We start from the raw sequence: 13,876 nt of genomic DNA on the forward strand, positions 1-13,876 counted from the left end.
TATTGGTATTCTTACCCTAGATAGTATTTTGGGGGTAATTTTTTCCCCCTTATGAATCCTACACTGATCATAACAATCCATTTCTGTTTCAAACCTAGGCATTCCATCCGCCACCAAAGTGTGTCAATTTTACTTTCAAAACTCCCTCTAAAATCTATTTTACTTTCCTCTATTTCTACCAAAACTACCACTATAGTCCAGGCCACCACATTTGTCCTTTCCCTTCCTGTCTTGCTTCCCTTAAGCCACTAACAAACAGTCATAGGATCATATCCCCTTCTGGTTTCAAATCTTTCACATTGTGTCAGGGGAAAAAAAAAAGCCTTATGGCCAACGCAAGGGCTGCCTGTTTTATGTTAAACAGATCTACAAAGGTTTTTAAACTCTGAAGTTTGAAAAAATATATCCAGTATTAAAAATATTTTTAAAAATCTATCATCACTCATGCTAAACATCTTTAGATATATAAGTATACAACAGAATTAATGAAAATTTGATAAGTAACAATATTTTTGGAAATTTGTGAAAAACTGCATCAAAGAATAAAACGCTAGTTATGGTTGCATAATTTCCCCTTGTTATTTAACTAATATAATTTAATGTCAAATTCAAATTATGTTTTATATGTCAGTCTCAAGAACAAAATATTCAGGTGAAAACTTCTCACTAATAATTTGCAAAAGGGTAACTTCACACCCCTGGGGTAAGTTCACACTACTTTTTAATAAATTGTCATATTTGTCCTACCTTGCACTGAAGAACCTCTCCTCCAGATAACAACAATTCTATCACCTTGAATTTATTTAGCACTATCTTTCAATGAGATCATATATCTTAAAATCGTCCCTTTCATAAACAAATGAACGACTAACTTTGGTTCAAACCAGTACACAAACCTATTTTCAACAGATAAACAAATTACAGGAAAGTTAAATGATTTGTATTAAATTGGCGTTTAGGTAAATAACACTATCAAAGTCATAAAGAGTCTACAAATTCAAATTTTTGGCTCCATCATTACACTGTACTTCAATTCAAGTCATAGGTTAACAAGCTATCATGCTGTCCTTTTGTCTTTGTCACATAATTATTTTTAATATTTTATTTTACAGTCTATTATAAGAGTATTCCCTATCCTCTTATGGAAAGCTTTTTATTTATGGAATGAACAAATAACTGGATTAGATATATATTCAGTATTTGAATAATGTAAGTATATAAATGTGTTGCAACTAACAAACACTATAACATGTTACTTATAGCTTTTAGTTCTGTTTGGAGATTTTTCAACAATAAGGTCTTGGGGTTGGGGTTGTGGCTCAATGGTAGAGCACTTGCCTAGCAAGTGTGAGGCCCTGGGTTCAATCCTCAGCACCACATAAAAATAAATAAAATAAAGGTATTGTGTCCAACTACAACTAAAACATAAACATTTCTTTCTTTTTTTTTTACTTATTAGTTACACATGACAGTACAATGACTTTGACATATCATAATTTGAATCAGATAGGATATAATAATAATAAAAACATAAATATAATAAAACATAAATATTTCAAAAAAATAAAAAATAAGAAAATCTTGCCAGGCAATGTGGCGCAGGCCTGTAAATCCAGCAGCTTAGGAGGCTGAGTTAGGAAGATCACAAGTTAAAAGCCAATCTAAGCAACTTAGTGAGGCCCTAGCTCTAAATAAAACATAAAAAGGGCTGAGGATACACCAGTGATTAAGTGCCCCTGGGTGTTCAATCCCCAGTACAAAAAAACAAAAACAAAAACAAAACGAACTTTTAATAAGTATGAGAATTTGGTTAAGCAACCACATGATTACGCTAATTAGTACACAAAATACTAATAACCAGACTTAGAAAAATTAGATTTAAGTTCACTAATCATATAAACATGGGATAGTATCATTCACATTAAGAGAGACATTTTAAAGAAACTATAAATGAGAACTTTCATAGAAGTGAGCCAATATCCAAGGGAAAAAAGTAAAAAACCAAAAAAACTAACAATTGAGTAGATGATGAAGTAAGAAACTAAATGTAAATCTTTACCTTGAAACCTAACTTTACCAAGTCATGTCGTTTTAAGGCAGCATGAGTACAGGTCATAGCAATGATTTTGGCTTCCTTTACTAACAGGTATTTAGATCGGTCCAGTCCACTGCGGAGCAGTTCAGAGGCTCTGAATTCCTGCAAGAGTGAGGATGAGTGAAAGATTACTTTAGGGTAACAAATAGTCTATGCATAAAACTAAAGAATCCAGTCAATCAGACGATTCTTAAGAAATTAATATGAATATCTCATAAACTAAGACTAATAAATCATAATTCTGTTTCTTATTATTTATGTACCAATTGAGTTCAAATAATAGCTGACAATCAAGCTACAACTGGACTGATTTATGTGTGTGTGTGTGTAAGGTAAAATATTTACAATATAAACAAGAAAACTGAATAAAATAACAATTATCATTGTACCTGCATTATTCAAGGTTCCTCTTATAAACAAACTACTTCAAGTATTTACAATGAAAGGAACTGAAGCAATAAACTCATTATACAGATGACAAATGAGATGAAAAGCCAACAAGGGAATAAAATAACCCAGAGACTGAGAAGAGCAAGAAGTCCCTGCCACTCCTAGATTAGGGAGGATAAAAGGTAAAAAAGTGGTGTGAGCAGAGCTTAGCGACTAGGGTCACAAAATAAGTGGGAACCACAATGGGCCAATCCAGCAGTCATGGAGGAGACGAAACACTAGGTAGAGGTAACTGAAGAAAAAAATACCTTGGCTTCTCCCTTTTCTAAACTCCTGCCCCATCTCTCAGGAGGTGGCTAAACAGTCTTAAGTCAGTAGACATAGGCAGCTGGGACATGAAACCTACAAAGATCAGCCTGACCCTCAACCATGGTGAGGTTGAAGACAGACAATAGAGGGTGCAAGGAGCAAACAGGCCCAGGCAGAGTACCCAATATCAAGTTACCCATACTTTACCAAACTGTTTTAATATTTTTACCTTGTTTCTTTAATAATTTAAACATTACTGATACAGGTAAGTTACCAGTCTCCCCACTCCTTCTTAAGGCAGCTACTGTTATGAATTGAGTATGTTCTTCCCTTTGACTTTGTGTTTACTGAATCATAAATAAAACATCACTTTGCAGGTTTAAAAATTTTATTTATTAACATTTTTTTTAAGAGAGAGAGAGAGAGAATTTTTTAATATTTATTTTTTAGTTTTCAGTGGACGCAACATCTTTATTTTATTTTTATGTGGTGCTGAGGATCGAACCCAGTGCCCCGCGCATGCCAGGCGAACGTGCTACCGCTTGAGCCACATCCCCAGCCCAACATATTTTATATAATTGCTGTCTTTTTCCAATGATGTTGCTATAGGAAAACATCCCAGGGGACCCTGGGTTCTAGATGTACTCTTCTCTGTTTCTTCTGTGTATTGATGATTCTTATTTCATTTTAATACCATGATCAATTGTCCCAGCTAACACTGAAATCTCACTTTTTTGCCTACTGATCAAGAGGTATAAGAAACTAAGAATGGCCATGTGGCAGTCTCAAATTTTCAAAGAACTATTGTTGGGGCTGGGAGTGTAGCTCAACTGCTTGCTTTGAACGTGTGAGGCCCCTGGGTTCAATCTCCAACACCAAAATGGGGGTGGGGTGGGGTGTGGGGATGTGTGTGTGTGTGGAGGGATGTGGGGGTATTGGTGAAAGCATTTCTTTCTTAAGAACTAATATCTTTATACCAAAAAAACCAGAATAATGAGGATACAATTCATCTTAATTTTTGCTTATTTATTGAACAAAACTATAAATGTGTTTTTAATAATTTTACTTAAAAGTAACAATCTAACTTGTAACATTTGAATATTCCGCATTTACTTCATTAAACAAAAACACTAAACAAAATTAAGAATCTTTAAAGGAAAATTAAAAGCACATTGGAATTCTTACCTCAAGCTGAGTAAAGATTTTCTTAATATGTCTGAAACATCCTTCAGCAATTTCCATGTCTTCTTCGTAAGATCTGCCTTTAAAAATGGGTTGAGGAGCATTTGCAAAATATTCATGGAAAGGGAAGAAAGTGGAGATTTCCATAACATCTGGTAATGTACTACCTTTATTTTTCACTTTACTGATATATTCTTCCCAACGAGACATTACCTGTAGGAAAAAGGACTTGAGGTTTATTTTGCCAGGAATATGTTTTAAATGATAAAACTAAAAATAAATCTAGTAAAAATAAGATCTGCTAGGGTAAAGGGAATAAATGCAGTCTTTGGCCCAATATAACTATTTCTCCTCCAAGTCATTGATAGATTACTCTTCTTTCAAAAAAAGTAACCTTAGAATTTGAGAAGATAAAAAGGATCTTTAATAAAAAATGTAGAAACTGGAAAGAAACTCAAAGTCATTTCAGGACTTGAGGACAGGAGAAGAAGGGAGGACAGGTATACTCTTTTCTTAAACCTTTATATTTCTTCCCCAAATCTCTTTAGAACATTTATAAAGAACTTCTGATTGAGTATATATTTGAAAGCACACCTTATGACTTATGTGATACAGTTCAATTACATCCTTGTACAATGTCAGCTATGCACCTACCAGCCAGTTTCTACTTAACTTCAATTTTTATAATTCTCCTAGGTCTGTTATGATTTTAGTGTTTCTGAAAGTATAGTCCTTATGCAGAATATCTGAGGAGCTAAAAAAAAAAAAACAAAAAACAAAAAACACAATTCCCACCCCTACTGAATGCTTTTAAGATAGGGCTTAGAAATTGACCCTGTGAAAAGCTTTCCTGATATAATTCTTTTATGCTGCAAACTATTGATCTATACTATGAAACTTCAAATTCACCTTTTCAAAATTTATACATTATTTCTATTTTTAAAAAAATACTTATTTTTTAGTTTTAGGTGGACACAATATCTTTATTTTTTATTTTTATTGGTGCAGAGGATCGAACCCAGTGCCTCATGCATGCTAGGCGAGCGCTCTACCACTGAGCCACAACCCCAGCCCCCATTATTTCTATTTTTAAAAGTAGTTTTTACTGAGAGACCAGTTATTTTTTTCCTGTCAAATAGGCATTTAAGCATGATCTTTTTTCCATTCTTCAAAATTCTAAACAGTCTAAGTCTAATGTAGACCTCTTTGCAAGACAGTGCATGTTTTCCTTGCTTTTCAAGAAACCATGAAATGTGCTCATTTTGAATGCATCAACTAGCTTGTCCATCTCCTCAGAATGAGCATGAGCCCATTCTTTCATATTTCAATGTTATGATTTGTATCTAAAATGTATTAGTATACAGAGAATAAATAAATTACATATAAAATATTCACTATTAGATTATCAATGCATTTAGAATTATTAGCAACCCAATTAATAAAATTTATTTTTATTTATCTTATTTGGCTATTTCTCACTGGTTTTCATACTCAAAAAATATTAACCTTGATAAAAGTAATAGCATGCCACTAAACTGAAGTCAACAGAAATTTTAATTTATAGTCCCATTGTGTAATTAGTTCTAAGACATAATTTATTTTGGGAGATTTGAAAGAAAAATATGTTTTCCTTCATTAGTTGATTAATGAGATAATAAAATTGTAGAACTATACTTTGTTACCACTGGGAGGCTAGAAAATGTAGCTAGATATCTATAGTAATAAGAGGGAGGAAAAGGGAGGGAGGAGAGAGAGAGGCGTGAAACTTTGTAAAGGCAAGAAAGAAAAAAATTTAAAGCTTGCCAACACTGGCCTTCCACTGAATGAGTCATCAACTAAAGTTATTTAGCAAAGAAAAACTGAAAATAATAAAAAAAATACAAATACTTAACATTTATAAATATAGCTCTGGCAGTACCACATATTTTAATCTACTCAAGAAAAACAAAATAAGCGTTCAAGAAGAATATTAGGGACCTATTCCAATTTTCAACTGGGGACCATATTATAATTAATTATAATTTAAAAACCTTTAACATATTACCTGATATAAGAAGAAATAACCTGCGGTTTCACAAGTATATGAGGCATCTCCTGGAACACCCAGACTCTTCTGTAGCCGTTTGACTTCTTCTAAAAGTTCTATTCTTCGAGCCAAGACATAATTAACTCTTCCATACCTAAAAATTTCAATTAGGTAAAAAGGCAAAACTCTGTAATGAAGAGACTTGGAAGGAAACCGTCAGAGAAATTAAAGAAAATAATAATAGAACTATAAACAGACAAAGAGAAAAAAACAGTAGAAAACAATTTATATTTAGGTGGTAGATTACCTCATACCAAAAGCTACTTAAAGTACACCTAGGTCCAGTGTGATTTGGGTTTGTGTGAAGGGTAAATCAATTAGTTCAGCTATCTCTCCCTTGCCCCAAATAAAATTTCAACAAGGAAGGGAGTACAGAGCATTCTGGTGCTAGACCACTAACAGTTTACAGATTAATGGCTTTGAATGGCACTGTTTTGCATTATCATGTTGGAAGATCAGATTACTTCCAAAAGCTTTAAGAAGTAATTAGAAAATATATTTGATCATCTACATATCCTAACATATAGCTTGGCACCCAAACCTATCATCTTCCTAAATATTTGCTGAATTAATAAGAAAATAGATGTTTGGGGAGTATTCTGTCCAAAGAGAGTTAAGAAACAAAGTAGTGGAACCAAAATTAGACCTCAAAGTTGATATATACTCTTTCCATAATGACAATCTTCCGTTAACTCTTCAGTGCTTAAAACAAGACTGAAACAGTCTAATCATTGTTATTCACATATTTAAAGAACAGGCAAAGGAAGAAGTCATATTCCTAAATGCTCCATAATTCAGAAATTCATCTTTGAGGCAGCCAGAAATGATGAAGAGTAGAAAAGAGATATAAGACACGGTCTATGATTTGAAGAATTTTTCCACTTAGAAGGATAGAAACATCGTGAGAGGCAACTTTTTCTGTTTGCTTATCTATAGTTTAAATTTTTTTCTACAATAAACACCTTGGTAATGAGAAAAAAATTAGGAGTATTTAGATCTAATAATAAAATCCTAACTCTTGTGACATAACATTAAACTTAAAAAAGCAATACACAGCCGGGCGAGGTGGCACATGCCTGTAATCCCAGCTGCTCGGGAGGCTGAGACAGGAGGATCAGAGTTCAAAGCCAGCCCAGCAAAAGCAGGGCAATAAGCAACTCAGTGAGACCTTGTCTCTAAATAAAATACAAAATAGGGCTGGGGATGTGGCTCAGTAGTTGAGTGCCCCTGGGTTTAATCACCAGTGCCAAAAAAAAAAAAAAAAAAAAAAAAACCCAAAACCAATATACAGTGAAACTCTTTGTACTATCTGCACAATTATTCTATAAGTATAAAACTATACTTAAAAAAGAGACTACAAATTGTTTTTTAAAAAAGAAAAATATAAAACTTCAAATAGCCTGATTATTAAGAAAAGATTAATAGAAAGTTATTTTGAGAGAGTGTAATTATGAATGGTAACCGCCCCTATACTACTTTACCAGGTTTTAAATATTTTTTTCTTTAGAAAAAGTGATATTACTTTTTTTTGTAGAACGATCATTTTTATTTTTAATTATGACAAAGAGAAATAAAATATGCTCAAATGTATAAGCACACACATGCTAATAAGGCACAGAGCTTAGCTTGTGCTTCTTCATGTTCACTGAACTCAATTATCAGATCTTAAAGTCTAATCCACATTCTGAAGTTAACTTTAACATGAGAAAATACTATGGAAAACTTCAGGAAATATCAGCAGTAGAGCTGATGATTTATGGCATATTGTACTGTGTTACACACTTGACTTTTTATGAGCTAAATATTTGGTGATCTCTGTAATATTAAGAACTCAGAATAGACATGAAGCATTAATTTAGTACTCTTTTAATGTGTATGATCAATAGCCAACATATTAAATATGTTCAGCTATTATTATCTGAAATTGTGCTTTAAACATGAATTTTATAAATGAAATGAGTCATAAATAATAATATATAAATGAGTTACAACTTTGAAGAAAAACATGAAAATGAAGAAAAACATGGAAATAGAAATTTAATCTGAAAAATTTTAGTCAACTTAAAGTATATAATATTAATCATAAAGTACAGCTAAACTGGCAATAAGCCCCCAAACTTACACTATCACTAAACTATTAATTTACATTTCTCTAAAAAAATCAACCTCTTAATTGGTACCTAAAAAAATGTAAATTAAATGTCAAGATGAAATATGAAAAAAGAATCATCTAGAGTTGAACAATTTTAAACTGGCAACATTAAAAATTACTTCAATAAATAGAAAACAAATGGCAATTCACAATTTTATAATGAACACGATAATCCTCTTCACAGAAATCACTGTATACCTGGAAACATGGCATAAACAATATATAGTCTAAGTGGGTTATACTAAAAATTTCAGAATTACATTTGATCATTCGTGGCTCTTTGCTCTTGGTGTGTCTTTAATAAAGGAGAAGAAAAAGGTACAGTGTTTCAAAATTCACCACCTTGTGCTTACCTGCTGAAATCTTTCTCTGTCTCCAGCTCTTCTTCTCCATGACCAAGACGTAGCAGGTGGCGCTCATCAATGTCTAATGCCATGATTTTCTCAAACAACTGGTTCAGGGCCTGGAGAATAAAGCAAAAAAAGATGATGGTCAGTTTCAAAGACTCAGTAGGTATCTTTAAAAATAACAGAAACTAACATTTAGAATGACAGAGTATTGCTCAATAAGAATCACAATCTAAACAGAAGGAAAAAGGTCTTATACTAGGCCATTTATAATTAAAACAATATAATACTTTTATTGATTTCTGATATTGCCATATATGTACACTTGGCCAAATGAATAACTGGAAACAATAAAAACCATCACCCATGAAAACTGAGCTTCTAATTTCTGAAAAGAGAAAGGCATTGGTTCAGTAGTGCTATTTCCTCCAAGTTGTAATAAGTCCTAAAATAATTCACCATACTGAGTTTCATTTCACTCACAGCATTTACAAGGTTGCAGAGAATCAAAAAAGTTTTCACAGTTGGAAAAGGACAGTGAGAAGGCAGTGTGTATAGGTAGACTACAATAGAGAAAAGTAAAATGAATCATTCAAATCTTAAGCTGAAAGTCTTCATTTCTCTATACAATAAGCAGAGTGCTCATTTATCATAAACTATTCTGATGAAAGCCATTTAGAAGTCACTTCTTTCTAGCTGTGAAATATTCATATTTAGAAGTTCTTCAAATCCTAGTATTCATTATCTAAACCTTTGTAGTTATAAAGTTTTGCAGAAAGGCAAAAGTTTCACAGACTGGAAAAATACACTAATAAAGACATCATTTAAAAATTGGCCCCATTCAAACATCTCTCCTTTATCACAAATCCAACCCCAACTACTACCCCATCAAGTCAACATCTAGTCTCGTAAACATCCAAGTTCCATAATTTAAATACAGATATCCTTTACTATCAATATTCTAGTGAGTTCAGAAACTGAAGAGATAAGCAAATTTTCAGAAAAATTTCCCACTACCCTAACTTTTGATACTCAACTATTCAAAACTGAGGACCACAGAAAACATCAGAATACATGGCATTACTTGCTTCCCTTAGTCAGGAATCACACAGATTTAGAGTGCAAAAAAAATTATGATCTCGAAAAATGATTCCATTGTGAATCAGAAGGATATTGAAGAAACTACTTGAATTACACATGCAAATGAAGACCTAACCCCCCAAAAAAGTTAATTCAAGGAAAAATAATCAATAGAGGCCCTTAGAAAACAATGAATTCTTTGGGTATTTTTGCAAATTAACCTTCTCTATGATTGTGCTATATGTCAATCATAAATAAAGGACATTGTAGAAAGTCATATCAAGGTAGGGCAAAATAGTAAAAAAATACTATGCTAAAAACTTATGACTTATTATTTGTTCATTCTAAGACTTCAGATAAGTATAATTATTACAGACTAAAATTAATAAAAGTGGAAGAAAGTACTTTCCATAATTTTTCTGTTTCCTTTATCAAGATGTAGTCCAAATCAATTCCCCAAGACAATTCCCCTGCATAAATTCACCATATTGTACAACAAGCCAACAGTACTCATAGACTTTGAAAACACTACATATAAAAACATGGGTGAATGAACTGGAGAGCATTGCTAAAAATAAATAAATCAAACTGTAGATTAAATGAACAGATTGACATTCCCCAAACTCTGAACTTCTTTGTAGATCAAATCTTCTGAAGATGGGCCAAATGAAGTCACCACTAAGTATTTTTGAAGGATTAGAGGACCATGTAAAATCAGTATATTTTAGAATATTCTCAGAATTACCTATCTATATTTTGCTCCAGAGTTAATAAGTATAATTTGTTCTTACTCATTTCTGACTGCTTCAGAAGGACCAGGAGCGCACACAAGGCTTTAATGTAATAAGGATATCAACATGTACACTTCACAAAGATTTTAAATTCAATTTAGCATTAATATATTGTAGGCCTTGGGCTGGGGTTGTGGCTCAGGGATAGAGTGCTTGTCCGGCATGTGTGAGTCACTGGGTTTGATCCTCAGCACCACATAAAAATAAATAAATAAAATAAAGGTACTGTGTTCACTTACAATTAAAAAAAATATTAAGAAAAAATATATTGTAGATATTAATCTTTTAGAAATACTCATTCTTCTAAATGAAGAAAAATGCTACTGGTAAGGGTTAGAAACTGAAGAGATAAATAAATTCAGTCAAAGAAGTAAAAGCAGTAATGTGCACACGCATACATACAAATGCGCACACACATACACTTGCACACACTTACCTGATTGGAATGAGTAACAATTAGAGTTCTCTGCTCTGGGAAATTGTGGTAGATGTTGGATATGATCTGTACTGCCACATCTGTTTTTCCTGTACCAGGTGGGCCCACAACCTTGGGGAAGGGAAGAAGATGAATTATAGATAATATATATCAAATACTAAATTACCACATTACCATACACTAGAACTGAATGATTAAATAACAAATTAAAAATTTATTGGATGGATTCAATATCATAATAGGGCAGAGTTGAAGAGTCAATAAACCTGAAAACAAAAAATAGGCGGTTTATAAGTGATAAAAAAGAAATATCACATGAACACTAATCAAAAGAAAGATGCATGATCATATTATTACCAGACACAGTGGACTTTAGAGCAAAGATAATTGCCAGTGATAGAGACATTACATAATAATACAAGGGTCAATTCACCAAGATGACATAACAGCCTTGAGGTATGTTCCCATCTACAAAGCTTCAAAATACATTAGGCAAAAATTAACAGAAATGAAAGGAGAAACAGATTCACAATTATAGTTGAAGATGTTAATATTCTTCTCCCAGTAATCAACAGAAATTACTGTTTCAATAGACAAAAAATCAGTAAGGAAAGAACTTAAAAAAAAAAAAAACCCAAAGGGATCTAACTGACATTTACAGTTCACACTACCTCCCAAATAACAGAATATACATTCATTTCAAGTACATAGGAATAGTCACCAAGACAGATCATACCCTAGGCCAGAGACGAATCTTAATAAATTCAAAAAGTAAAAACAAAACACTTGGGGCTGGGGTTGGGGTTGTGGCTCAGAGGTAGAGTGCTCGCCTCCCACGTTCGAGACCCTGGGTTCCATCCTCAGCACCACATACAAAAATAAGTGAAATAAAGGTGTTGTATCCAATTACCAACAAACAAACAAAAAAACACTTGAAACCACACGAAGAATACATTAAAAATTTGTGCTCACAAAAAAAAACCTGGTCTAAATTCAGATAACAACATATGTAATAGTAATTCTCTTACCATGGTGAGCCCAGGCTGCATTCCAGCACGGATAGCCTCTATCTGTGTATGAGTGAACTGAATAGTATTACTGTAAATAAAAGGGTCAATAAAAAGTTGGTTAGAAATAGAGATAGATGATATTTAGTATACATTTGGAAAAACAAGGACCAAAAGTCTATTCTGTATTTGCCTTTGTTCTGTCAATCTCTTTACATTTACATAGTCCACCTCCAAGTAAAAGAATAAAATTTTTTGAGGGGGTACCTAGGATTGAACTCGGGGGCACTCACTTGACCACTAAGCCATATCCCCCAGCCCTATTTTGTATTTTATTTAGAGTCAGGGTCTCACCGACTGCTTAGCGCCTCGCCATTGCTGAGGCTGGCTCTGAACTATTGATCCTCCTGTCTCAGCCTCCCTCGCTACTGGGATTACAGGCGTGCGATTACTTTTTGATACATTTTGCCCATTTCAGACCTGTTTTATCCTGCAAAAGTTGCTGTTCCCTAATATTATGCCACCTTTTTTAGTTACAGGACACTTGTACTAGGGCTACTGCTCTAAGTAACACAGGGTCATGAAATAAGAATTCTACTCAAATTAAGGTAACCCTGTGTAGTAGCATTTGTTTCTCAGAGTACCTGAACATGTTCCTTTCTGAAATATTATTATAGAGTAGCCTAAAATGTCTGAGCTATTCAGTTGGTTAACAAAATAAAAGGAAAGAGGGTCCAGAAACTAAAGTATCTTAAGGTTTTAAAAATATAAGAAAGCCAAGTCTAGTGGTGCCTGCCTGTGAGCCCAGCAACTCAGGAGGCTGAGGCAGGAGGATTGAAAGTTTGGGGCCAATGTTGGCAATTTAGTGAGATCCTGTCTCAAAGTAAAAAAAAATAAAAAGGGCTTGGAAGTTAGTGCAGTGGTAGAACATCTCTGGCCTTAATCCCCAGTAATGCGAAAACTGAATGAATGAACGAATGAATGAATTAAGTTAAAATAAAAACAGTAACCCAACTGAAACAGCGAATTTACAATACTTAGAATAAGTAGTAAAATTACCGTTTGGGTTGGTTATAAGGATAAGGTCCCCTATTAGGAATAACATGAGGTTCAACAATTAAGGTTTTTGCCTCTTCAGTGTCTTCATCTTCATCTGCATCTTTCCTTTTCTTCCCCTTTCCACTTCTTACTGGAAAAGTTATCCTACAAGACCAAAACCTTTTTTCGATTTACAATTAAAAAGGATTTATTAAGTACCTATCTTGTGCATGACTTATATGGAGAATAATCAGATGAGTAAAAAACATTTTGGCTTAAGGGAGCTTATTATTTGTATAAGTTGAACAAAAGTAAATTCATAAGCATTAAAATGTGATGTTAAAAAATTAGTCTTCAGATTAGGAAAAAGTCATCCAATTTTGAGAGATCAAAGAAACAGAAAATATTTATGCCATATGCACTATAAGAGCTTTATTTGTGTCCTTCACTGAATCAGAAAAGACAATAAGGGACAGGAAGCAGTTGAGTCTCAAAGAATTTAGATATCTGAAAATGGAAAGGGAAGATACTACTGGAAGAAAGAAGTAACAGCAGAGGTCAAGTACAAGCAGCCTAATTTTGCTGGAATGTGGGGTGAAACAGAGAAAAGTAAAGGACAGATATGCATCTTTAGCCTAGTTATGTCCCTTCTAGAACATCTAGCTTTTTAGGCAGAGGTTCTTAGCCTGGGTGTGAAGGTGACTCTCCATAGGGAGGAAAGTCCAATGAACTTCCTAAAATTAAACTAAAAAAATGAATTATCTACATGCAATTTTTTCAATCTTTCTTCAAAACCTTAAAAAATAGATAGTACCAGAAACTGCTAAGAATTAGTAGGAAGCTAAGGGGGTCAGCCTTATTTGTTAAGCAAAAGGAGCAATCATTTTTCTTAGTTAGGGAGTGAGCGGCTCTAGTAGTGAGGCATTTAATAGTTCAAGTGGAGAGAGAGAGGTAGGAAAGACA

At 33.3% G+C, this 13,876-nt stretch overlaps 1 protein-coding gene and 1 long non-coding RNA gene across 2 annotated transcripts in view; one reads left to right on the forward strand and one right to left on the reverse strand.

Moving 5' to 3' along the window:
• Positions 1–13,876, forward strand: part of LOC139704716 (uncharacterized) — a 193,953-nt gene that overhangs the window by 119,955 nt on the left and 60,122 nt on the right. The window lies entirely within an intron of this gene.
• The window catches only part of Aqr (aquarius intron-binding spliceosomal factor), a 110,371-nt gene that overhangs the window by 22,900 nt on the left and 73,595 nt on the right, over positions 1–13,876 (reverse strand). The window contains exons 21-27 of the mRNA XM_027925733.2: positions 12,935–13,078; positions 11,897–11,966; positions 10,869–10,979; positions 8,568–8,677; positions 6,021–6,156; positions 3,980–4,189; positions 2,060–2,197 (exon numbers count right to left, since the gene is read on the reverse strand). Of these exons, the coding sequence (XP_027781534.1) occupies positions 2,060–2,197; positions 3,980–4,189; positions 6,021–6,156; positions 8,568–8,677; positions 10,869–10,979; positions 11,897–11,966; positions 12,935–13,078 (919 nt within the window). The remainder of the gene's footprint in view (positions 1–2,059; positions 2,198–3,979; positions 4,190–6,020; positions 6,157–8,567; positions 8,678–10,868; positions 10,980–11,896; positions 11,967–12,934; positions 13,079–13,876) is intronic.

This window comes from Marmota flaviventris, chromosome 2 (assembly GCF_047511675.1).
Source record: "Marmota flaviventris isolate mMarFla1 chromosome 2, mMarFla1.hap1, whole genome shotgun sequence".
In the NCBI taxonomy this organism is placed as follows: domain Eukaryota; kingdom Metazoa; phylum Chordata; class Mammalia; order Rodentia; family Sciuridae; genus Marmota; species Marmota flaviventris.